The sequence below is a fragment of the Phyllostomus hastatus genome, unplaced genomic scaffold (genome assembly GCF_019186645.2).
Source record: "Phyllostomus hastatus isolate PE091 unplaced genomic scaffold, TTU_PhHast_1.1 phas_contig_150, whole genome shotgun sequence".
NCBI classification, from domain to species: domain Eukaryota; kingdom Metazoa; phylum Chordata; class Mammalia; order Chiroptera; family Phyllostomidae; genus Phyllostomus; species Phyllostomus hastatus.
The window spans coordinates 12,328,189-12,349,713 of record NW_025333611.1 but is presented as its reverse complement, the minus strand read 5'-3'; the positions used below and the strand labels follow the sequence as shown (position 1 = coordinate 12,349,713).

The following is a 21,525-nucleotide window of genomic DNA, read 5'->3' as shown; positions in this document are numbered from 1 at the left end:
ACCCCAATCAGAAACTACAAATTTATATTGAAAATACAAGAAAAGCTATAATGGTTACCGCTAATCTATTCAGCAAAAATTTAAAGAAGTTATAATATTCAGTGCTACAGATTTTGCAGGGAAATAGACCCTTTCACACATGCTGCTGTTAGAATTTTGAATTGGTACAAACTTTCTAGATGGTAATTTGGCAACATTAATCAAAGCCTACCAAATGTGCTAATCTTTGTTTCTAAAATTTTACTTCAAGAAAAATTTTAATGTGAATAAACCCCCACAAAACTATGTACAAGTATGCAACTTTAAACTGGAAAATTTGAAAACTCTATATATCACATATAGGGACAGTCAAATGCACTTTGACTTAGTGACATGATGCAATAAGAAAACGCTTCCGAAAGAGTGAGGACATAGGAAAATGTTCTCGATTTTTTTGCAGATAAAATAGCATATTAGAAAGGAGGGCAATATAATTTCACATTTATTAAAGGCATATTGAGTACATAGATAAATGATTAAAAGTACACCGAAATAAGAAGTGGAAATATAATTGGTTTTTATTTGCTGTAATTTCACTCTTTATATGATGAATGTATATCACTTTTCTCTGTGATAAAAGTTAAGATAATTCTCCCTATCTGCTCTAGTCTCCTCCAGAACTAGTCATTGCTACTGACTTCTTCTCTTGGCAGTAACATTTGTTCATAGATGAAAACATTTGATAATACACAGGATTTCATTTCATGGGTAGAAAATTTGGTCAGCATGCTATGTCAAATGTAGGTACTTCAATAAATTTATTATGTCATTAAAATATTGGCAGATATGTCATCATTTGATTATTCTTAAGATGGAAAAGGTGATTATAACTATATACACAAATATCTTTTTGAGGACTGAATTCCTTCCATAAGATCTCAACAATTACTGTTCTACCTTGGATCTCTCCACTGGCTTGGAGCTCTGTCTGAAAGGAACATGTTCCATCTTTGGAAAGCTATGATTCCCAGAGAGTCTTTTTACACTTAACAGAAGTTTCAGTTTCTTTCACTGTAAATGTACTTTGCAGTTTTTTGTCTGGGGACTGTTTCTCTTTTACTTAGTGATTCATTAGAGTTTTCGATGTTATTTTGCTGTCATCAAAGTTATCAATCATTTACATTTTTGTATCTTAAGCTGCTTTACGTCTAGACAATCCTCTGACCTGAGATGAGATCAAGATTCCACTATATTTCTACCTGTTTCATACTTTCCAATTTTATAGTGATGTAACAGGGTGCAGCCAAGGGGGGGAGGAGCAAATAGGGATTTGGAATGCGGCCCAGAATTCAGGGTGTTCAGGAAATATTAGGATGTCCTCACCTCCCCCCCACAACAGGTGTGAGTTGGGGGAAGGGACACATGGAGCAGGGCCATTGAGAGCTGTTTTGCATAGCAACAGCTTTGCAGCTAACCTCTGGTGTGGTCATTTAACATATCTATAACCTTTAACTGGTTGCATAGATATGTTAAATAGCTGTGGCCATGCTCTGAGCCAGGGAGAAGGGAGTGACTTCCCCACCAAGATGTAACTGGAGGGCAGGTCCCCAGAGTTACAGCACCTGAGTGGGAGCTTGGAGAAGATTGGCTCCATGACGTGGGGCCACGCCTGCCCAGACTCACTATGGCAGCCCAGTAAAGCTGGAAGGCTATGAGAGTGCGGGCAGGTGTAACTGATTGTGGGAGGAGTCGGAAATGGGGCTGCAGCGGAAGATTGGTGCAGGGATTTAAACTGAGACGCGGCAGCCATTGAGGGGAGAACCACACGGCTTTAGCAGAGAACCATCACTCGGCTTTGGCAGACATCTGCCACACAGTTTTGGCAGAGTGGAGACTCCTGCAGCCATTGTGCAGAGAGGACCACGTGGCTGGGGCAGTGGAGAAAGAACCTCGTGGCTTTGCCAGTGGGGACCCCCCACAGCTTTAGCAGAGATCCCAGCGACGCAGCTGATGGTGCTGGGAACTGAGGGAGGCCTACCAGCCGAGACAGATTACTGGGAAGAACTGGGGGCTGCCTGAGCCGTGGACTTCTATTTCCTTTCCTGAGATGTGGTACCCCAGACTGGGCAAAGGGGGGAAGGAAGGACTGTGTGTGTGTTTGTGAGTGTTTTAAGGGACTTTGGGGTTTTGATGAAAACATTAGGTCACTACTTTAAGTCTGTACAGCATTAAATAAACATTTCCTTTCCTTTTCATGAATCTCTGGTATTGAGAGAGATCTTTCCTCTGGCAGTGGACATAACGAACCTGGGGGGTTCCTTTCGGGTAATAGTATATCACCCTTTGGCTCCTTGTTTGATAACAGTGACTCTTAAATCCATCTGAAATTGTGTGACACTTTTCATGGGAACGATGGCCTATCATTTCCATTTTGGCTATCAAATTGCTCTTTTTTTCTCAAATGCAACAGTTGATGAGAATATGAATAATCTGGTCTTTCATAATTGCTGGTAAGGATATTAAATTGTTTCAACCTTCATAAAGGGTGATTTGGATATGAGAACTTTTCATATATTGGCCAGCAGTTTTACTTTCAGGGGTTTCTCGGGGGAAATGAGCAAAGAGGACAAAAAGAGCATGTACTGCAACACAAGAGTCTCCACCCGTATGAGACGTGTAATAGTGAGCAGTGGGCAGCACGGCGTTTGGTGAACTAATGTAAGTCTCATACACGCACTCACTCGGGTCAAGAACAGAGGTTTTGGAGACCAGCCATCCCAGGCTCAGGTCTTGATTTTGCCTCTTGCTTGGTGACCTTGAGCCAACATATAAAGAAGTCAAGAAGAGCTGTTATAATGCAAAAGGTCCTTCTGAACTCCGGACAACTATTTATACAGAATCCTATGGAAGCATAATCTTGAGAATCTCAGGGAAAAAAACCAATAATACTAACTTTGTTCTGACTCTTAGAAACTAAGTCATTTCTGCAGAGGCTTTAGCTACTTAGGATGGGGCTCTGAAATGAGTTGGGGGCACACACGCAGGTCAGAGCAACTAAAAACTGAAATTCAGAGAGCTCCTGAAAACTGAAGTCTGATGAAAACAAAAAAAATTACAAGCTAAGTTAGGAAAGAAATGTATTTGAAAGGTCCCCCCAAAAGCACATCTTTGATGGGGTTATTGGAAAACACAAGAGGAAAAGAAAAAAAAATCACCTCGGACCTGAATGATGAGACTGAGAAAGAAGCTTAGTTGACTAAATAAAAGATTAAAGCAGGATAAAATGAATTATAATAATAAACACTTGGGGCTCATTTTAAATACATTTTTCAAAACAACAACAACAACAGAAAAGGCTCACAGAAAGATCACAGACACACAGCAAATGACAGCCAATTTAAAGTAACTCTGCTTCCCTCGGGTAATCGCCATACTGTTGTCTGTGTCTATGAGTCTGTTTTATTCTCATAATCCCTTCCCCTTCTCCCCTCCCCTCTGACAGCTGGCAGCCTGTTCTCTGTGTCTGTGAGCCTATTTCTATTTTGTTTGTTTATTTTGTTCACTAGATTCCACATATGAGTGAAATCATATGGTGCTTATCTTTCTCTGACTGGCTTATTTCACTGAGCACAATGCTCTCCAGGACGGAAGGAGACCTGACTCGGGGTGGTGAACACACAGTACAATATACAGTGCAATATACAGATGATGTGTTACACAGTTGTACACCTGAAACCTACATAATTTTATTAACCAACATTGCCCCCAATAAATTCACTGAAACACAAAACAAAATAGAGGTCACTAAGATATCATTAGGGCACATCACAAATTGGTGTATGTACCTGATTCCTGGGTGAAATGAGAAAATTGGTCACAGAAGAGTCGGAAAGCAGAGGGTGTGTACCACTGCTTGTATAGGAGAAACTTCATTTACCCGAGCGGGGAGATGGGATCGGGGTTGGAAGAGTAAGAGGGCGGACAATGAAGTTAAAGAACGGCTGCGTTGTGAATATTTCCCCAGCTTCCCATCCCGGTCTGTCTGTCTGTCTCTCTCCCTCTCTCTGTCTCTGTTTCTCTCTCTAGAAAAAAAATATGACAAAATGTCTTCATAACTCAGCAAAATGTTACTGAGTATAAAACCCAGGGTACTGCCTAATAGATGGCTGGATGAGCTCCGCTGTGCTGGCCGGGGGAGAGGGCGCGAACCGAGAGATTGAGTAACAGCCTCGGTGCCCGCAGAGGGCTCCAGGGGGTGATGATCGGCTGCTCCCATTTTCGGCTATGGACCAAACAGGGCGCGGTGGTCATCATTTCTGACATGAAGGACAAGGAGGATTTAGGTTAAACAGAAAGATGACTTGGCTGACAGTGAAGGCTGTAAAATGACGAAATGGCTCCCCGGGGCGGGAGGGTAGATTTCCCTTTCTGGAGAGGATGTGTGAAGAACGGGCTCATCGGTCAGGGCGAGGGAGGTGGGGGTGAACCACGCACGAGGATGGTGGCAGTGGCTGTCTGTACCTTCCGGTTCACTGACGCAGCCTCTGTCTTTCATTCTCAGCAACTGAAGCAAATGCCTAAATCCTCCGCAGCCTCAGCACACCTTTGCTAATTTGGTTTGCAATGGCTTTTAGCTTAACAAAACACGCAATAACTTGAGGAGTTGCTTAATCTAATTAAATAACTAAAGAGTTGTAATACAGCCTTCAAACATGAAAGTATTCCAAAGGCATGTTTAATGACAACAAGTTCTAGGTAAAAATATATTCTTGTCAGGTAATTACGAACAAAACCATTAAAGACTGTCCTCAGAGCACTGAGATGCAACATTACATGTTGGTCATAATTTTCACGCTCCAAGTTCGCATTAGTTAAGGCATTCGTGGTGGTATAACACTGTAATGATGCTAATGAGTAATTGTTTCTAGGGCGATTATTTTTAAGTGATTAAGATGTATTGTATCGCCGGGACACATCTGATTCTGTATTTTCTTTCTCGATGGCCTCTTTGTCTTCCCTGGCTTCTTACCCCCACTTGAAAGCATATTTGGCTGTCTTTTTCTGACAGGTATATAATAGACTAATAATTACCAAATGCATGCTATCTGTGACAGAAATCCAGTGCAATAAGCTAATGTCTGCTCTTTTGGTTGTTAAAGAGATTATACGAATTTTGAGTTGGATACTACATACATTTAAAAACCTAACATTTCCAGGTTTATCACAACTTAGTCAATGACTTTGTAATTATAATATACCTGAGTGACAAGAAAGAAGTTGACCAATATTAATCTACCCATAGAGTGCCTATATTCTGCATGGTGCCTGCAAAACCCTGGAGAATATATTTCAGAAAATTATTAAGATATAGTCTTGGGCCCTAAGAGACTTAAAATCAGAGCCAAGATAAAAGATAAACTGATCTAAGAATCTATTGGCACTGTAGCCATATTCTCATCATTGACCCATATACGGCTAGTAATTTTTATTAATTACTTAGTTATCCTCGATCACGTGGTAACGTTGGGACTCGCCACCCATTGTGGAAGCTACGAGACTCTGACCAAACCTTTGTCTCCTTACATGGCTTCCTCCAACCACCCTGTCCGTCCCAACTCCAGGGACCTGTCGCTCTACATCAACAATTTTCAACCTTTTTCACCTCATGGCACACATAAAGTAATTACTAAAATTCTGTGGCACACCAAAAAATATATTATTTTTCTGCCAATCTGACACAAAAGGTATAATTTTGATTCTTTCACACCGGACAGCTATTGTTGTATGTTGGCTGTTGTCATTATTTTTTTTAATTTGACAATCTCAGGGAAAAAGGTCAGTGCCCCTAACGAAACAGTCAGGTATGGCATGCTTTAAAACTTCCTGCAGCACACTGGTCAAAAATCACTGCTCTATTACATATTCTTCCCCCATTAACCTCCAAGTTCTGAGCGTCCACTTCTGGATGTCTCATTTGTCTTTGTGTCAACCTAGTACAGTATTGATACATAATATAGATTTACCACCACCAAATATTACCCCATTCTAAGCATGATGGGAAACAGCAGGAGAGGTCAATGTTAGATACATGTAGACATCTTAATAACTGCAATTAATCTTTACAACTTGCTATGTGCAAAGCACTTTTCTAAATGTGTTACAAGTGTTCCTTCATTTAATTCCCTCCACCATCCTACCCAGGAATCCTGCAAGGTAGGTAAGCCCTATGTTACTGATAACGGAGCTGAGAGGCTCAGCAGGGTGGAGCATAGATGGTTAGTTAGTGATGGAGAAGGCCCTGGAGCAAGGCAGGAAGGTTCCAAACCCACGATCTTAGCCCAGCTCCCCCACTGCTCCAGTGGCCTCCTGTGCAATGGTCTAATCTGCACAGAAGCCTCCCGGTATTGCCATGCCTGAAGTCGCTCTGGCCTTTATCTTAGTGCTTTCAGTAGTTTTCCTTAGTTGTCAACTTGTTACAATGGCAAAAATATAAAGTGCTCATTACTGTCTCTTTTATGGCTAGTGGGAATGATCCAACACGGAATTATATACTCCTCCAAGGACTGATGGCCATTGAGCATTTTGTTGCCTTTTGTTCTGTCAATAAGAGTGCAGAGAATGAGCTTCTTCTGAGAAGTAAAATAGCTCATGCATTTCATCATATGGGGATTGCCACTTGAGTCAGTAACCTATTATACTGGTTTGGTTTCCAAAGAGAAGACTGTTTTATTTGTCAGCTCCAGAATAAAGAGGTAAGGCTGGACGAGAAATCCTTGCTTACCATCCATTTAACAAATTAAGTAATTAAAACTTTTGCCAAAAGTTAACAAAAAAATTGGAGAGGTGATTTCCATGGGTGGGGTAATTTTTTTATCTCCTTCTTTTCTCCCCATGGAGAATAAGGCTGAAAAACACCCCAGTGGAAGAAATCTGTCTTATTTGTTCTAGAAAATAAACACGATTTTCTTCACTGTATTCTGGGATCTTCCCCCATGGTCTGGTAGCCAAAGACACTTTTCAGCTGTCTGAGTTAAAGGCCAGGCCAACGGCTCAGTGCTCTCGCCTTTCCCTTCCAGGGTGAGAGCACTGATGCTCCAGTTAGAGTCAAGAATCTCAAAGAGAGGATGCTGTCTGTCAGTCCTTGACATCAAAGTCCGTCAGTTACTTGGGTAATTACTTCCTGGATTATGAAGAATTGAGCTTCTTTAATCCAGCAGAAAATCCTGTGTGTTCACTCCTAATGAAATTGAGAATATTCCAGTACTACCTCCGAACGTGCTAGGTAGAGCAACGTTGTATATACAGATACATTCACAGGCCTGTGAATGGTGTGTCCTCAATGGGTTTCAAGGCTTCTTCCCTTTGCAGACAAGGCCCAATTCCTTGAATGAGCCCTCTTCTCTTTAATGAGCCAGTGTACGCATTCGTTGGGCTTGCAGTGGAAGACCCATATCTTAACTAGGAGTACTGCTGGTTTCTCCCCTGGAGTCTCCGATCATTCACCTTTTCTGCACTGGTGCGTTCACACCAGCCATGATAGCTTCAACAGCAATGGACTTGAGGACAATGAAAGACCTGTCTAGCTGGCAGTACCGGAGGAGCACTGGCTACTGAAATATGATGAGTCAGCAACTTTCAAGAAAAAGAAGGTGGGCAGACTTTCTTTTCCTCTTTAAATGTTTTTCTCTAAAGATCAAGCAAAATGTGGCAACAGAAAGAGTCCTGAATGATTTCCCAGGGCTGCTAAACACATGCCAATTCCATTTCTGAGGTTTGGAGAATGGTGAAATTCTGATTCTACTATTTTTTTAAGATTTCATTTATTTATTTTTAGAGAAGGGAAGGGAGGGAAAAAGAGGGAGAAACATCAATATGTGGTTACCTCTCGCACACCCCCCACTGGGGACCTGGCCCACAACTCAGGCATGTGCCCTGACTGGGAATTAACCCTGTGGCCTTTTGGTTCACTGGCTGGCACTCAATCCACTGAGCCACACCAGCCAGGGCTGATTCTACTATTTTTTATTTGGATTTGCCACATTTCCTCATGTCAGCAGACAATGATGACTCCAAGACACCAAATGGCTCTGGCAGCAACAAGAGCAAGCCCATGATGAGGAATCAGAGGTTTGGGGTCCACTTTGTCCTTTGCCCTTGACTCTCTGAACCCTTGCTCTTTTTTCCTATAAAACAGGAGGGGATGAACTTGAAGATGTCAGAAACTCCTTCCAGATGCATTTATTTTAATCTAAGTAATATTACAGGGAAAAATGATGGGCAAACATTTTCTCTGAAAACCCGCTGACAGGTCTTTACAGAGGACATCTTCTATAAAATGTGTTATGTGCCTTTTTCCCTGCAGAGAGGGGGTGCGCGATGGGGGTTTTTCCTACATGGAAGAACTGAGAAAATCTGGAGAGCAGGGTCTCCTACTCTGGCCAGAAGGACTGACAGTCTTAATAAATTATCTGTTTTCTGCTTGACAAAATGCATTCACTCGAAATCTCTATGAAAATGAATTAAACCAATTAGGAAATACAAGTTAAAAAGTGATACATTAATGTTTGATAGACTACACTTCAGTGTGGAATGGCTCCTCAGTTCTTCACTTGCCTAATATCCTGTGGTAAAGCTTCAGGAGTCAAGGAGGAAGATAAAATTAATAAACCCTGCCTGTCCAAATTCATTACAGGCTAACATTACCCTTCGCCATTTTCCCAATGACAGAACATACATAGCAGGAGGTGGTTGAATTGCCTTCTGCTTCCTGCTGAACCTTTCTTTAACAATGCGAACCTTTAATCAGAAGTGACATGTTTCTGATCTAATGTTACATATGGGAGGCATATAGACATATGAAGTCAAGAGCTCCCCCCTCACACCGAATGACGAACGGCTATTTTTAGGTGGGTCAGCTACTACTGAAAGAGTGAGAAAGTCATTCCAGGCATAAGACAGGTCCTAGAAACTCAACAGCAGTACAGCTCCTGGGCTGCTCATTTAACCAATGAGACAGTAAATTACAACAGCACAACTCTAAGATGATAAATTATGCCACAAATAGCTTTGCCTGTTGGCCACTAAAATATTACAGCAATTTCAAATAGTAGTCCTGCATTGCACTGCAACAGCCACTTACTACCCCTTAGCTCAAAACCTGCATTAAATGAAGAATTCTTCCCAAGTATGGCCTCTGATGCTGAAGTCTGATGGTGAGAGGGGACGCATGGACATGGCAAACATATTCATGATACATTCATTGTAAAACAAAATAATAATATCACACAATAGTATGTGTAAAGAGAATTTAATTTTTATGAAAAACTACCTATATGCTTTTTTTTTACTAGAAAAATATCTGGAAGAGTATAAAGCAAGGTACAGGTTAGTGATTAATTTTGTACGGTAGGATGAAGGGTACTCTTATTCATGACAGCTGGGTTTTCTAAACTTTCAATATTAAATATGTATTGCCTTATAATAGAACAGGAGTTTTATTTTAATTGTGTTTGTTGAAGAGTTCTAAATAATGTCGTAAAATGCTTATGATATAATGTTAATGACTTGGCATAAATAATATTCAGTCCATTTGGATTCAGATTATTCAGATAAGCTTTAATGAAAACATACATTGTTATGCTCATAAAAGATGCCAAAGTTGATAATTTGGGCTTTCTTGAATTTTGTTTTTGCTTTCCTAATGAGAATTTTTTCAAAGAGATGAATGCAATTGCTAAAGCACTGAAATATCATGCTAAGCGCTGCTGTATGCATAACGAGGTGGAAGTCCTAAAAATATTCTGCCATACATTAGCAAAATCATAAGAATATGGGATTTTTGTAGCTAGAATAAAATTTAGAACTCATTTAAATGAGTAAAACCACTAATTTTAAGACTAGAATAGAATGCTAGTCTCCTGATTCTCTGTCCAATGTTATTATTCATTAGCTTCTTGAAATCTAATAAATATCTCCTTTTTAAATCAATAATGGCCTGATTTATATGCATGTAACATTCTTCATGATATCATATGAATACCGGATTAAACCTAATTTTTACCTGCTAGTACTTTTGCTGGGTTCATTGATAAAAATCCTATTTTTTGGGTCATTGTTCCTTGAAGTATTCTGAAAATCATTTGATTGGGTCAAAATTATTTTAAAATAAAATACAGTTACTCTGTTTGAAGCACTTCCTTTATAAATTAGTAGGAATTTTTCAGCCTCGTCAACTGAAAAGTCCTTTGTCACCGAATCTACAGCTGGGATACTCCCAAGAATATATTCCTCCCCATCTCCTGCTGTATCTCCTGAAAGAAATCTCTAAATAGGATCATAAAAGAGGTATTTGATTTTATGATCAAATTGGTACAAATGAACTATCAACCAGCCAAGAGTGAAGGTGAGAATCTATATTCAAGAAATTCATTATTGTTTAGCTGCCACCTATAAATTTAAGTTGGAAAAAGAGCATTACTCATAACTTGTCCAATTAATTCTATAACCAGTGGATCTTGAAGTCAGTTGAGGAAGTGGATTAGTGAGAAGACTTGGTGAGAATAAAAGGAAGGGCTTGGTTTGAGAGACAGCACACAGAGTTTGATCCCCAGAAATGCCCGAGCACATGCTACACACGAGGCATGGGGTGACAGCTCCGGGCAGCTTTCAGAGGCTGCCGTGACCGCCTGGTTCTCCAGCCAGGCCTTCTGTCTCCTTGCTCTTGACCTTGTGCTGCCAAAAGCAGTTTCTGGAGATCGCTGGCTCCACTATGAGCTTGTGTCCTCAACACTGCTTTCTCTTCCTTCATGTTTTGCTTAGTGGTCCCTTTTAGTACGCTTCACACGCCTGGCCTGCACCTTTCCCATTCTCGTCAATTCACCTGCTCGCTCCACCTCTTTTCATTCCAGAAAATGAATGTAGGGTTTTACTTCACGGAATCATGAGAAAAGTAACTGGGATAAAATTCTATAATATAAAACTACTACTTTGATATTTAAAGCTTTCCCTGTCCCATTCTTCCACGTATTTATCAAACATCCCCAGCATTCATTTCTTTATAAAATAGTAACATTGAACACTTATTATCTACTATATACTGTGCTACTCTAAATACATAATTTCATCCCGTAGTCTGATGTTTGCTTGTATGTTATTTTACATTCATTGGTCATGGATTCAGAGGATGACCAGGTTGTAAAAAAATGGATAGTATCTAATGCATTCCCTCTTTTTACAAGGGAGGACTCAAAATAAACAGAATTTATGTTATAAAAATTGTATGTTTATTTATGTAAATTACATGTTTAAACTTCAGTCACCTTTAAAGTATGCTCCATCTGATGCAATGCACCTATCGAGGCTTTTCCCCACTGCTCAAAACAGGGTTTGAACTTGATTTTGGTGCCTTTTAGTGCTTCTGCCATTTTTTGGTTCCCTTTGGGGACTTTTTTCACTGGGAGGAAAAATAAAGTCACTTAGAACAAGATCAGGTGAACAGGGAGGGTGGGACATGGGGGGCACGACATTTTTGGTAAAAAACTGCTAAACACTCAGCACGGTGTGGGCAGGTGCACTGTAAATCACCCATCATGAAACGGGCAAATGCACTGAGTCTTCGAAAAAAATTCTCTGAAGCCAAATGGAGCCTCTTAGAGCAACCCAGCTGCTGCACTGATACAGATGGGCTCCCAGAACACTCCCCTAGTAGGGGAAGCCTATACTACAAGGGGCCCACACTCCAGAAGATAATTCTGGGTTTTTCTGGGCACCCCTCGGTTATGAGGACTTTAAATCCTGGAGAAGACCCTCAAGGTTCAACCACAAGTCAGTGATGAAAGTCCAAACTGAAAGCTGAGGTCCATTATCATTATATTGTGTTAAGAAAGCGAGTTCATTGCCTGGTCATGCTCATGTATTTCTCGACATAGCGTTAAAACTCTGACCCCAGCACCTCTGAGATGATTACGAACCTGAAGAGCGACGAAGAACTGAGAGGAAGCTGCTAACAGGTTTCTTGGTGATGGGGAAACAAAAATCCAACCAGTACAAAATGTGTTAAAACCTAGCTTGCAACAATAACATCTAAAACAGCTTCCATACTTTTAAATCTCAGTGTCTACTTTCTGAACTCCGAAGGCCACTGTACCTGACATGTGAGCTTGTCGAGTAGCTGGGCACTGGCCTCAGAACTCTTGCTATTGGAACACAATTGATCAGCATGACTAGGCTCAGCTCCTGCAGCAACAGTCAGAGGCACGGGCACAGCCCTGCAGGAGGACGGTCTTACAAGGACATTGTCACCACTGCTTCCTGGGTTATGGGCTGGCCTGGCGGTCTGTGTTCACGGATCCTACCCACGGAGCCACACATGGGCGAGGTGAGATGGCCTCATCATCAGACACATCTACTGAAAGTAGGTGTCATGCACAGGTGCTTCCCTGCCCCAGAGACAGCAGAAACGTCATCCCTGGAATGCAGACTTTTTAATCCACAGTGATATTTTCTACAGTGTACAGGGTCTGGCAGAAGTAACACCTGCTTGGGTGTGGTCGGTAGGGTAATAATATGGGTGAAATAATATAGATTTAATTTGAAATTTCACCTAAAATTTCATAGGGTGTGCTTGAGTATGATGTTGATATATTATAGAATTACATACTTATAATTTTATAATAAAAGATTTTGTAATAAAAACAAGAGGTGTTATTTGTGCCAGACCCTGTATAATAAAACCAGAGATTCCTAGGACTCTAAGATGCACTATTTCTTCTTTTCCAAACTTTATCATAAAAATTTTGAAACATGCCATTTTTTCTTTTCCAAATTTTGTCACGAAAATTTTCAAACATAGAGACAAGTTGAAGAATAACACAATGAACACCTACATATCCACAGTGAGATTCAACAACGATTAATATTTTACATACTACTCTCTATATCTTCATTATGTTTTAACACCTGAAAATTTCTCTGAAGAAAAACCCTCCAAAGCAGCTTACTCAGATCCTCTGAATGACCTCCCCTCCCACCGCCTACTCCCATCAATCTTCGTGGATCTCACCAGGAGGGAAGTGTAAGCCTTTTGCTTTGCCTTGAACTCATTCATTCATTCCCAACATTCATCTCAGAGACCTTGTTCTACCTGATGTTGTGGTCAGTGCCTTGATACTTAAATAAAGCGTTTCCTATCTTGGCCTTCTATGTCTAGGCCCTCATACATGCCTTTCAACTCAGACTGATGAACTTGGTTACTACCAAGTTCTCTACAACGATCCTGCCTGTGCCCCAGAGTTCCGTGTAGCAAACATTATTCCTCGGTAAACTGGGACAGAGGTGAGCCTGACACCTAACGCTGCATCTCCCACAGAAGACTCCCATTGTTCTTCGGGGCCTTATTTTATCCGTCAAGAACAAAGTCTGTAACTATGGATCTAATGAAAGCTGTTTCCAACTACCTTTTCTTTATCTCCTTTTCCACCCCTCTCTGAGCACTTAGGAGATTTCTACTACTTGACTCCCATCTTGCCAGTATCTAAGGAGCAGGGCAGAATGGTGATGAAGAGTATCTTTTCATTCAAATGCAACACCATGCTTTCCTGTGCATAACTCTGAAACTTTGCACACAAGTTCCTCAGTTTCTTCATGTGAGGGGGATAAAATAATAACAGTGCCTACTCTGTGGAGTTAAAGTTAATATTAAATAAGATCATGTAAGTTCTAGCACAGTAACAAGTACATGCTAAGCCCATTAATAAGTATTAGCTACTGATATTACTACTACTACTATTTTAAGTGTTGTTTCAATGCAGCCACTGCTGAGCACAGACATAAGATCAATTTCTGGCCAGACTACCAGCAACAGAGAGTGACTACGGTGGGAGGTGGGTACATAGGAAGAGGGGCCAAGTACAGCTGAATCAACCATAGCCATTTCAGTGGGATTCCTTTCATATACCACAAACGAATCTCCTGGAGTCGTAAAGAAATATGTGGTCTGCATTAAAGTTTTAGCCATGAAACAGACTGTTTTCTTTATCAGTAAAAACTGGAATGAAAAATTTATAAATGTCCTGAAAAACCTTGTCAATGTCAAACTCAGAATGAACAATACAACTGATAAAACCCTCACAATTCAGAGCCTTCTCTGTCCTGACGTTTTAGTTCTATGCATGTCAGGTGTGTTCAGGAACCTGCCTATTTTGTCAGCGTCCCGTGTTGGAAGTGGGGATGGGAGAGTGATGGTCTCCCATTGTTGTGAGTTTGAGTTACAGCTATTACATCCCGTGCATCTCAATGTATTGGCCTCACAATATAAATAATCCATATGGATCATCTATATCGGTCCTCTCTTCTCCTTCTCAGTTCCAAAGACATTGTGACCATTGATTTCCCATCCGTTTGACTTTGCATCTGTGCATTCATGGTTTATTGACAACCTCTACTGAGTTTATTTACAGTGTAGGTAAAAACTACAATGGGACATTAATAAATTTTCAATTCATCTCTTCACCTTTAGTGGTTCACTCAAGACACAAACACACTCTCTCTCTATGCCTCTCTCTCCCTCCCTGCTTCCCTTGACAGTCAAAAGTCATTTTCTCTACAAATATGACAGAGAAACTGGCTTATAAGGATCTAAGATGATGCGCCATCAAGCATGCTGAGTACAGTAGGTAATGCAAGTGAGATATTCCAGAGAAGAAAAATGTTCGCGTGAGAGCATCCTAGTATATCAGGTAAGTGTTCTGGCTCTGAACTCGGAAGTGTTCAAATCTCATCCTCACATCCTGCTTTCTCTGTGATCTCAGGCAAGTGGCATCTGTCTCAGTTTTTTTCATTTGAAAATAAAGATTATAATAGTATCTAACTTATGAAGTTGTTGCAAGGATTAACTATAAGGTGGGGGAAAGGTAGGTTTACAATTGAGTTCACGAAACACAATTTATTCTTGTTATCATTATTTATTTATTATTGTATTGCTTTCCATGTAAACAATGTAAACCTACTTTTGCCCCACCCTGTATATTAATGTATGAAAAGTATTTAATTGGCCTCTAACAAGTGTTCACTAAATGCTATTTTTATCATCATCATTATTATGGTAAAGTAACTACATATTTATGTAAAACAGAATAGATCAGACGCAATTAAACATTTCGGAATTTAGAGTTTCTTCTCCTATAACGCAGAGGAATTCTTTATGTTGTAATGTTTCAGAGTCAGATATTTTTTGTCCTCATCTTTTAAAGAAACTATTTCTTCAAATACAAAGCAAACTTCAAAAGAAGAAACTGTCATATTTTACAATTTTCCTTCACCCAAACAGCAGAACCTCACCATTCTTCCCTGACGTACAGGCACACTCAGCAGCATAAATTCATTCGCAATAAATCTGAGATGGTTATGAGAGACTGACTGCTCTGCGGAGGGCGCAGGGCCCGGGCAGCCTCCTGCCGTCTGGGGACCGGCCCGGGCTCCCTCCCGCAGCTGAGGAGCGGCCGATGAAAGAGCATGTCTGCCCCATTCAAACAAGCGCTGGGCATTCACCACTCTTTCCCATTCTAAGGCAACCTCATGCGTCAGCTGTTTTGGTATTGTTTATCTCTTCTCCTTCCAGAAATCGGCTGAGATAACTCAGGAAAAAGCCCGAGTCTGAGCTGGGGCTGAGCTCCCGCGTGAGCTCGCTCCTCCGAGCCATCCGATGGCTACAGGCTCGGAGGCCTAGCTGCTCATCGGTGCACCTGTAGGAGGGCTGAGGGAGGCAGCACAACAGGTTCCCCTCCAGTGAAAGGCAGTAACTACGTCATTCAGGCAAAGTTCAAGTTTGAAATGGACACGACAGACCTGAGGCCGTAGAGGACAGTCCCGTCGGGATGCAGGCGGATCATCCGGTTCTTGACGGTCACTCCGTGCACAAACGACTTCTTGTCGTTCAGGAAGTAGGTATCGGGCACCCAGAGCTGGTCTGCTACTCTGTTGTCCAGAGTTAAGTTTAAGGGTATCACATTATATGACAGCCTCTTGTCTCTCCAGGCTTGTTGAAAATACATTGTCAACGTATAATCCTATGAAAATGAGAAGAAACAGTGGTTATTTTGTACCCAAACATTTATATATTCATAAGAAAAGAAAATATATGCAGCCATGCACAATGAACATATACTATGCACATATAGGCAAATGTTTTTTTCATTTGAAAATAAAGATTATAACAATATGTTAGGTGCCCTGCTACGGACAATAAATACAAAAGTGAAGAGAATATATCCTCATGAAATTTATTATATGTTATCCAGGAAGAAACATGGTAACAAAGAATTACTGCATGATTAATTTGTCTTTCCCAACGTGGGGTACTCAGGGCTGTTTCTGGTGAGACAATACAACTGTAAAAAGGGGTTACTTTATTACAGTAGTATTTGTAAGTTTGTCAGTGAAAATCCTTGCTGGTCTCATGAAGGCGAGTCTCCCACGGGAGGTAACATTTACTCCGAAACTTAGGGAGCGTCCCAGATAGAAGCCACGTGATCTCCATCAGTGTTTCGTGGGAATTTTAATCCCCGGGCTAGGAAGCGGCAGACTGCGCTCTTCACTTCTGAGACACAGGGAGCTGCTGTAAAAGGGGCGCTGGCCTTGGAGTGCCAGGGCCAGCGTTTTCCGCCTTGTCCGGAATGTAAATTTATGCAATTTCTTTTCACTTCAGGTCCATTACCTATATAAATGGGGCTTTTAATACATGCCTGTTCTAACCAGAAGACTATTATGACAATTAAATATATAATTCAAATGCAATTTGTCAACTACAAAAGCTATATATTATGAATAAAGCATTTGCATACATATTGTGACATGTTTTATCCATTAAAAGCCTATGGGTCCAACAGAATTGCTCTCTCATCCTTATTTGGATGACTAAATGGAAGGGCCAGATATTCATTTGAAAGGATAATTATCATTCTATTTTAAAATCAGTTCTTAATGCCCTACTTGAGGGCTTGAAAAAGAACCTAGGATAATGTATTAGTCATCTCTGCAACCTGAGAGTGTAGTGTTGTCCTGGGGAAACCATTGTGAATGAATGAACGGATGTCCACTAAAGTGTGCCTGTCACACTCCTGCACGTGTCTGCATATTTTGTGGATAAAATATACACTTCAACTGCCATGAAGTCCCCGAGTTTTTCCAACTCTTGCTGAGATTTATGCATCTTCATTTGGTTAATTAATTTTTAAATATGGCTTGTAACACGTCTGCTTAAAAACAGTGAACAGCTTCTAGAGGAAAGGTATAATCCCTCTGCTGCAAATAGTTTTAATGTTTCCCCTGGTTTCACAAATACACAAATTTTGACCTCATTCTGAATTCTGTCCTACCCTACTGCTGAGTGAGCAGTTGGAGACTCAAACTTCTATTCTAACAAAAGTCATACGAATATCCTTAAGGTACATCGAGGAACTGTAGGTAAAATTTACTTTAGTGGGTCACTTTACTCCGTGCTCTGGGCTGTCCTGAAACACTGCTTTCATAAAGAATGAGGCTGAGCATCTCCAGAGGATCATCTTGATTCATAATAAAGCATCTCTGAAGACTCATGAAATATAAAACTAGAAATCAGAAAAGAAACCAGATATATTTTTTGCATGTGTCTTTGTTACAAATGGCTTAAAAAGTAGAATAAAGACAAAATCAGCCATTTATATTGTGCTCGAGAAAACACATCTAGTGATCTCCAATTCTTGAAGATAAAAATGGAAAATCTGCATATTATCTGTTTTAGAAGATAACGCGACTTGAACTTCTTTGATAATCAACTGTGTTAAGATGTAGGGGTCATACTATTGTTTGGATGCTACGGGAGTTTATCAGTCAGCTGTGTTTGTACACAGGAAATTGTATTCTCTTTGGGGCTAAATAAACGGTGATATTGTGAGATCCTATGTTACTTGCTAACTCCTATTATGTGTCAGCAACGCAATGCCTGCTCAGAAATGCTCCCAGGCGAACCCTGGTGATTCTGCTAGCTGTCACATCAATTTCCATTTCATGTTTTTAAGTGACACATCACGGCAATGTCAAGAATGGAAGAAACTCCTGAATCTAAATGAATGCTACTGGACTTGAAAAGAGTGGTTGTGTGTTTCACTCTTTTTCCTAGGCCTGCATGCACCCAAGATACATCCTTTGAACTTTCATGTAGAAAGCACGTCTTTCACATGTAATGACCCCACACTATGAAATAGTTGGTTTATTCAAAGTGAAAAAGCACACATAAGCCACTTCTGGATGCCCCGCAATCCATGGTGTTGCCAAGCAAGGTGGGCCGAGACCATCACCATCAAAACTGATGGACTTTGGCTCTGAACAAGATGGAATGAATGCACTACAGGCTGTCCCTCCCATGAATTACAACTAAGCATCCTGGGGAGAATTAAACAACAATGATAATCACCTTAGGACTATGCAAAGTAAAAAGTAGTAGCAGACTGGGGAGGAAATCAAAATGTGAAGAAGGATCATTTCAGCAGTGACTTTCTTGTTTGTTTTATTTTTTCTCCCTCATACATCTCCTTAAAGTGCCACACAGACACACTCAGGCAATACATACACCACACACACAGCCAAAAGCATAAACAAATGGAGAGATACACTATGTTCCTGGTTTAAAAATTAAGTATTGTTAAGGTGTTTACTCTCCCAAAATTGTTCTATAAATAAAATTCCATCACCATCAACATCTAAGCAGAAATTTTTATAGCTATGCACAAGCTGAATCCAAAAATCTGTATGGGAATCAACGACATAGCAAAGCAATTTTAAAAAACAGAGTTGAAGGATTCACACTACCCGATTTCAAAACATTGTTAAGCTATACTAAGATAGTGTGGCGGTGTGGCACTGATAGAAAAATAGGTCAATAAAACGGAAGGATCTAAATATAAACCCACACAAAGAAGCTCAATAATTTCTGACAAAGACACAAATGCAATCTTGGAGGAAGTATAATCTTAAAAGCTAGTTGGGATCAACGGGAACATCTGTATTGAAATAAATAAGTAAGTAAACATGTAAGTAAATAAATAAGAACTGCAACCCATACTTCACATCTTACATAAAAATTAACTCAAAATGAGTCACAGACTTAAATGTAAAATGTGAGTCTATAAAATCTGGAAAGGAAACACGAGAGAAATCCTCCGTGACCTTGGGTTAGACAAAGATTTCTTTGACAGAAACTGAAAAGCACAAACAATAAAACAAAATACATAATTTGGCTCTCAACAAAACTTAAAACTTTTGCTACATGAAAGACATTATTCAAAGAGTAAAAAAGACAAACAACGGGCTGGGAGAAAATGTTCACAAATCATGTATCTGACACAGGAATTTATGTATTCAGAATATATAAATGTATAAGGAATTCTCAAAACTCAACAAACAATCCCATAAAAATAGGCAAAAGATATGAACAGACAGTTCATAATTCAAGATGTACAGATGGCAAATAAACACCTGAAGTGATGGACCACATCATAGGTCATTATGGAAAATCAAATTACAAACTAAAATGAGGGCCTATGCACACCCATTAGAAAAGCTAAAATGAAAGCATCAAAAAGCAAAACCACTGACAATTCCAAGAGCTGGTGAAGATGCAGAACAATGGAAACTCTTGCACACTGCAGTGACAATACAAAGTATTAACCACCTGGAAAACAGTTTGACAGCTTCTTATAAAGTTAACACGCATTGGACGTGTGAGCTAGTGATCCTACTTCCGCGCACAAATGTTTGTAGCAGCTCTACATTAACTGCGGGCACTGGGAGCCACGAGGATGAATGTTCTTCAGCAGATGAAGAGATAAACAAACTGTGGTATATCCACAAATCAGAATACTCTCACCAATAACAAAGAACAAAGTATGGATATGTGCAACATCCTCCGTGGTTTTCAAACACAGACAGTTAAGTAAGAGAAGCCAGATTCGAAAGGCTACATGTTCTATGCTTCCATTTGTATAACATTCTGTACAAGGTAAAACTACGTGCAGAAAGAGCAGGAGAGTGGGTCCCTGGGATTTGAGATGGGGGAGGGGTTGACGACAATGAGCCGGTGTGAGGGAATAATTCTGGGTCACAGCACTGCTCAGCATCTTAACTGCAGTGGTGGTTCATGACTTCAGGCCTTTGTCAAAACTTACAGAACTGTGTATGAAAGTGAGTGCATTTTTTCTGTGTGTAAATAAATAAAATTTAACCCCCCTTTTAAAAATACATGGTCTCCGGGGTCAGACAAAGCAGGTTCATATCCTAAGCAGTTTCATCCCTCTGTTTTGACCTTGGAAGAACCCTCTAAGTCTGTGCACCTATTTCAAACTCAAACAAACAAACACAACTAAAGCTAACTAACTTATGAATTATGGTAAACAATTGCTTTGTTATTCAGTGAGAAAAAAAGTAGGATGATGCTACAAAATGTCTCCCCCATTCTTCCCAGGAGACATACACCCCATCAGCATGGGTGGAGACGACCACCACTAGAGGGTTATGGGCTCACAATTCTCCAGCTGTACAATGAGGCAATTGAACTAGGTAGTTTAGAAATACACTTCTAGGAATAAAATAATTTCATTCCAGTAAATGCTTTGCTGACTTTGTGTTTAAATGTATAATGTCATTTTGAAATCTTCTAAACGTCTATAGTACTTTTTTTTGTAAATATGCCAGTATTGTGCATACTTTCCGGTAAACTGTAGAAACCACAATTGTCTGTTAAATGGTACAAACACCCTTGTGAACACTTGGGAGTATGTACAGAGGTCTCTAAACTGTGCATACCCTTTGCTCTGACATTTACACTCCTAGAGATATTTGTAGAAAATAATTAAGCAGTACATTTTGAGAACTCCATCTCCAAATATTAGCACAAATCTCTTACTCCTTCTCTCTGTCTGCAATACTAACAATCTAGTTTAAGACGCCATGATCCGTGAGTGATTATACTGCCCCTGTTGCTGTCTCTGCCTCTAACCCCCTCTCCTTCCACACGGTAGGAGGGACGTTAAGCAGATCACGTCTCCTTTGGTTAATATCAGCCAAAGGCTATTCGCCACTCTCAGAATAAAACACAGACTTATTATTTTGACCTTTGAAGTCCTATGTGACCTGGACTCTGCACAAATCTTTGGTCTCACCTCTGCTACCTCTTCTCTTCCCTCCCCTCGACTCCTGAAGCCCATCCGCACTATCCTTTTCTCTGTTTTACCAGTCCTCCGAGCTCTTTCAGCCTCACCAACGTTGTCTTCACAACTGTCAGTCTGGAAAAGCTGTGTCCCTAAGTACGGTGGGCTCATCCTTGGGACTCAGGGCTTAACTCAAAGGTCAAACCAACTCAATGGGTCCTTCCCTAACCACCTTCCTCCCATCCCCAGCAGGAGGCCCTATCACCACCCCCATTTCTGTTATGTTCATAGTACTGCCTATTTTTTTAACTACTTATATTCATTTATTGTTTTGCTTTTTTATTTTTTTATCTCTCGTAATAGAAGG

The 21,525-nt window shown here is 40.3% G+C and overlaps 1 protein-coding gene across 2 annotated transcripts in view; it reads right to left on the bottom strand.

Moving 5' to 3' along the window:
- GABRB2 (gamma-aminobutyric acid type A receptor subunit beta2) overlaps nucleotides 1–21,525 on the bottom strand; it is a 246,346-nt gene that overhangs the window by 106,341 nt on the left and 118,480 nt on the right. For both annotated transcript variants that reach the window (XM_045827857.1, XM_045827848.1), the window contains exon 5: nucleotides 15,823–16,043. In XM_045827857.1, the coding sequence (XP_045683813.1) occupies nucleotides 15,823–16,043 (221 nt within the window). The remainder of the gene's footprint in view (nucleotides 1–15,822; nucleotides 16,044–21,525) is intronic.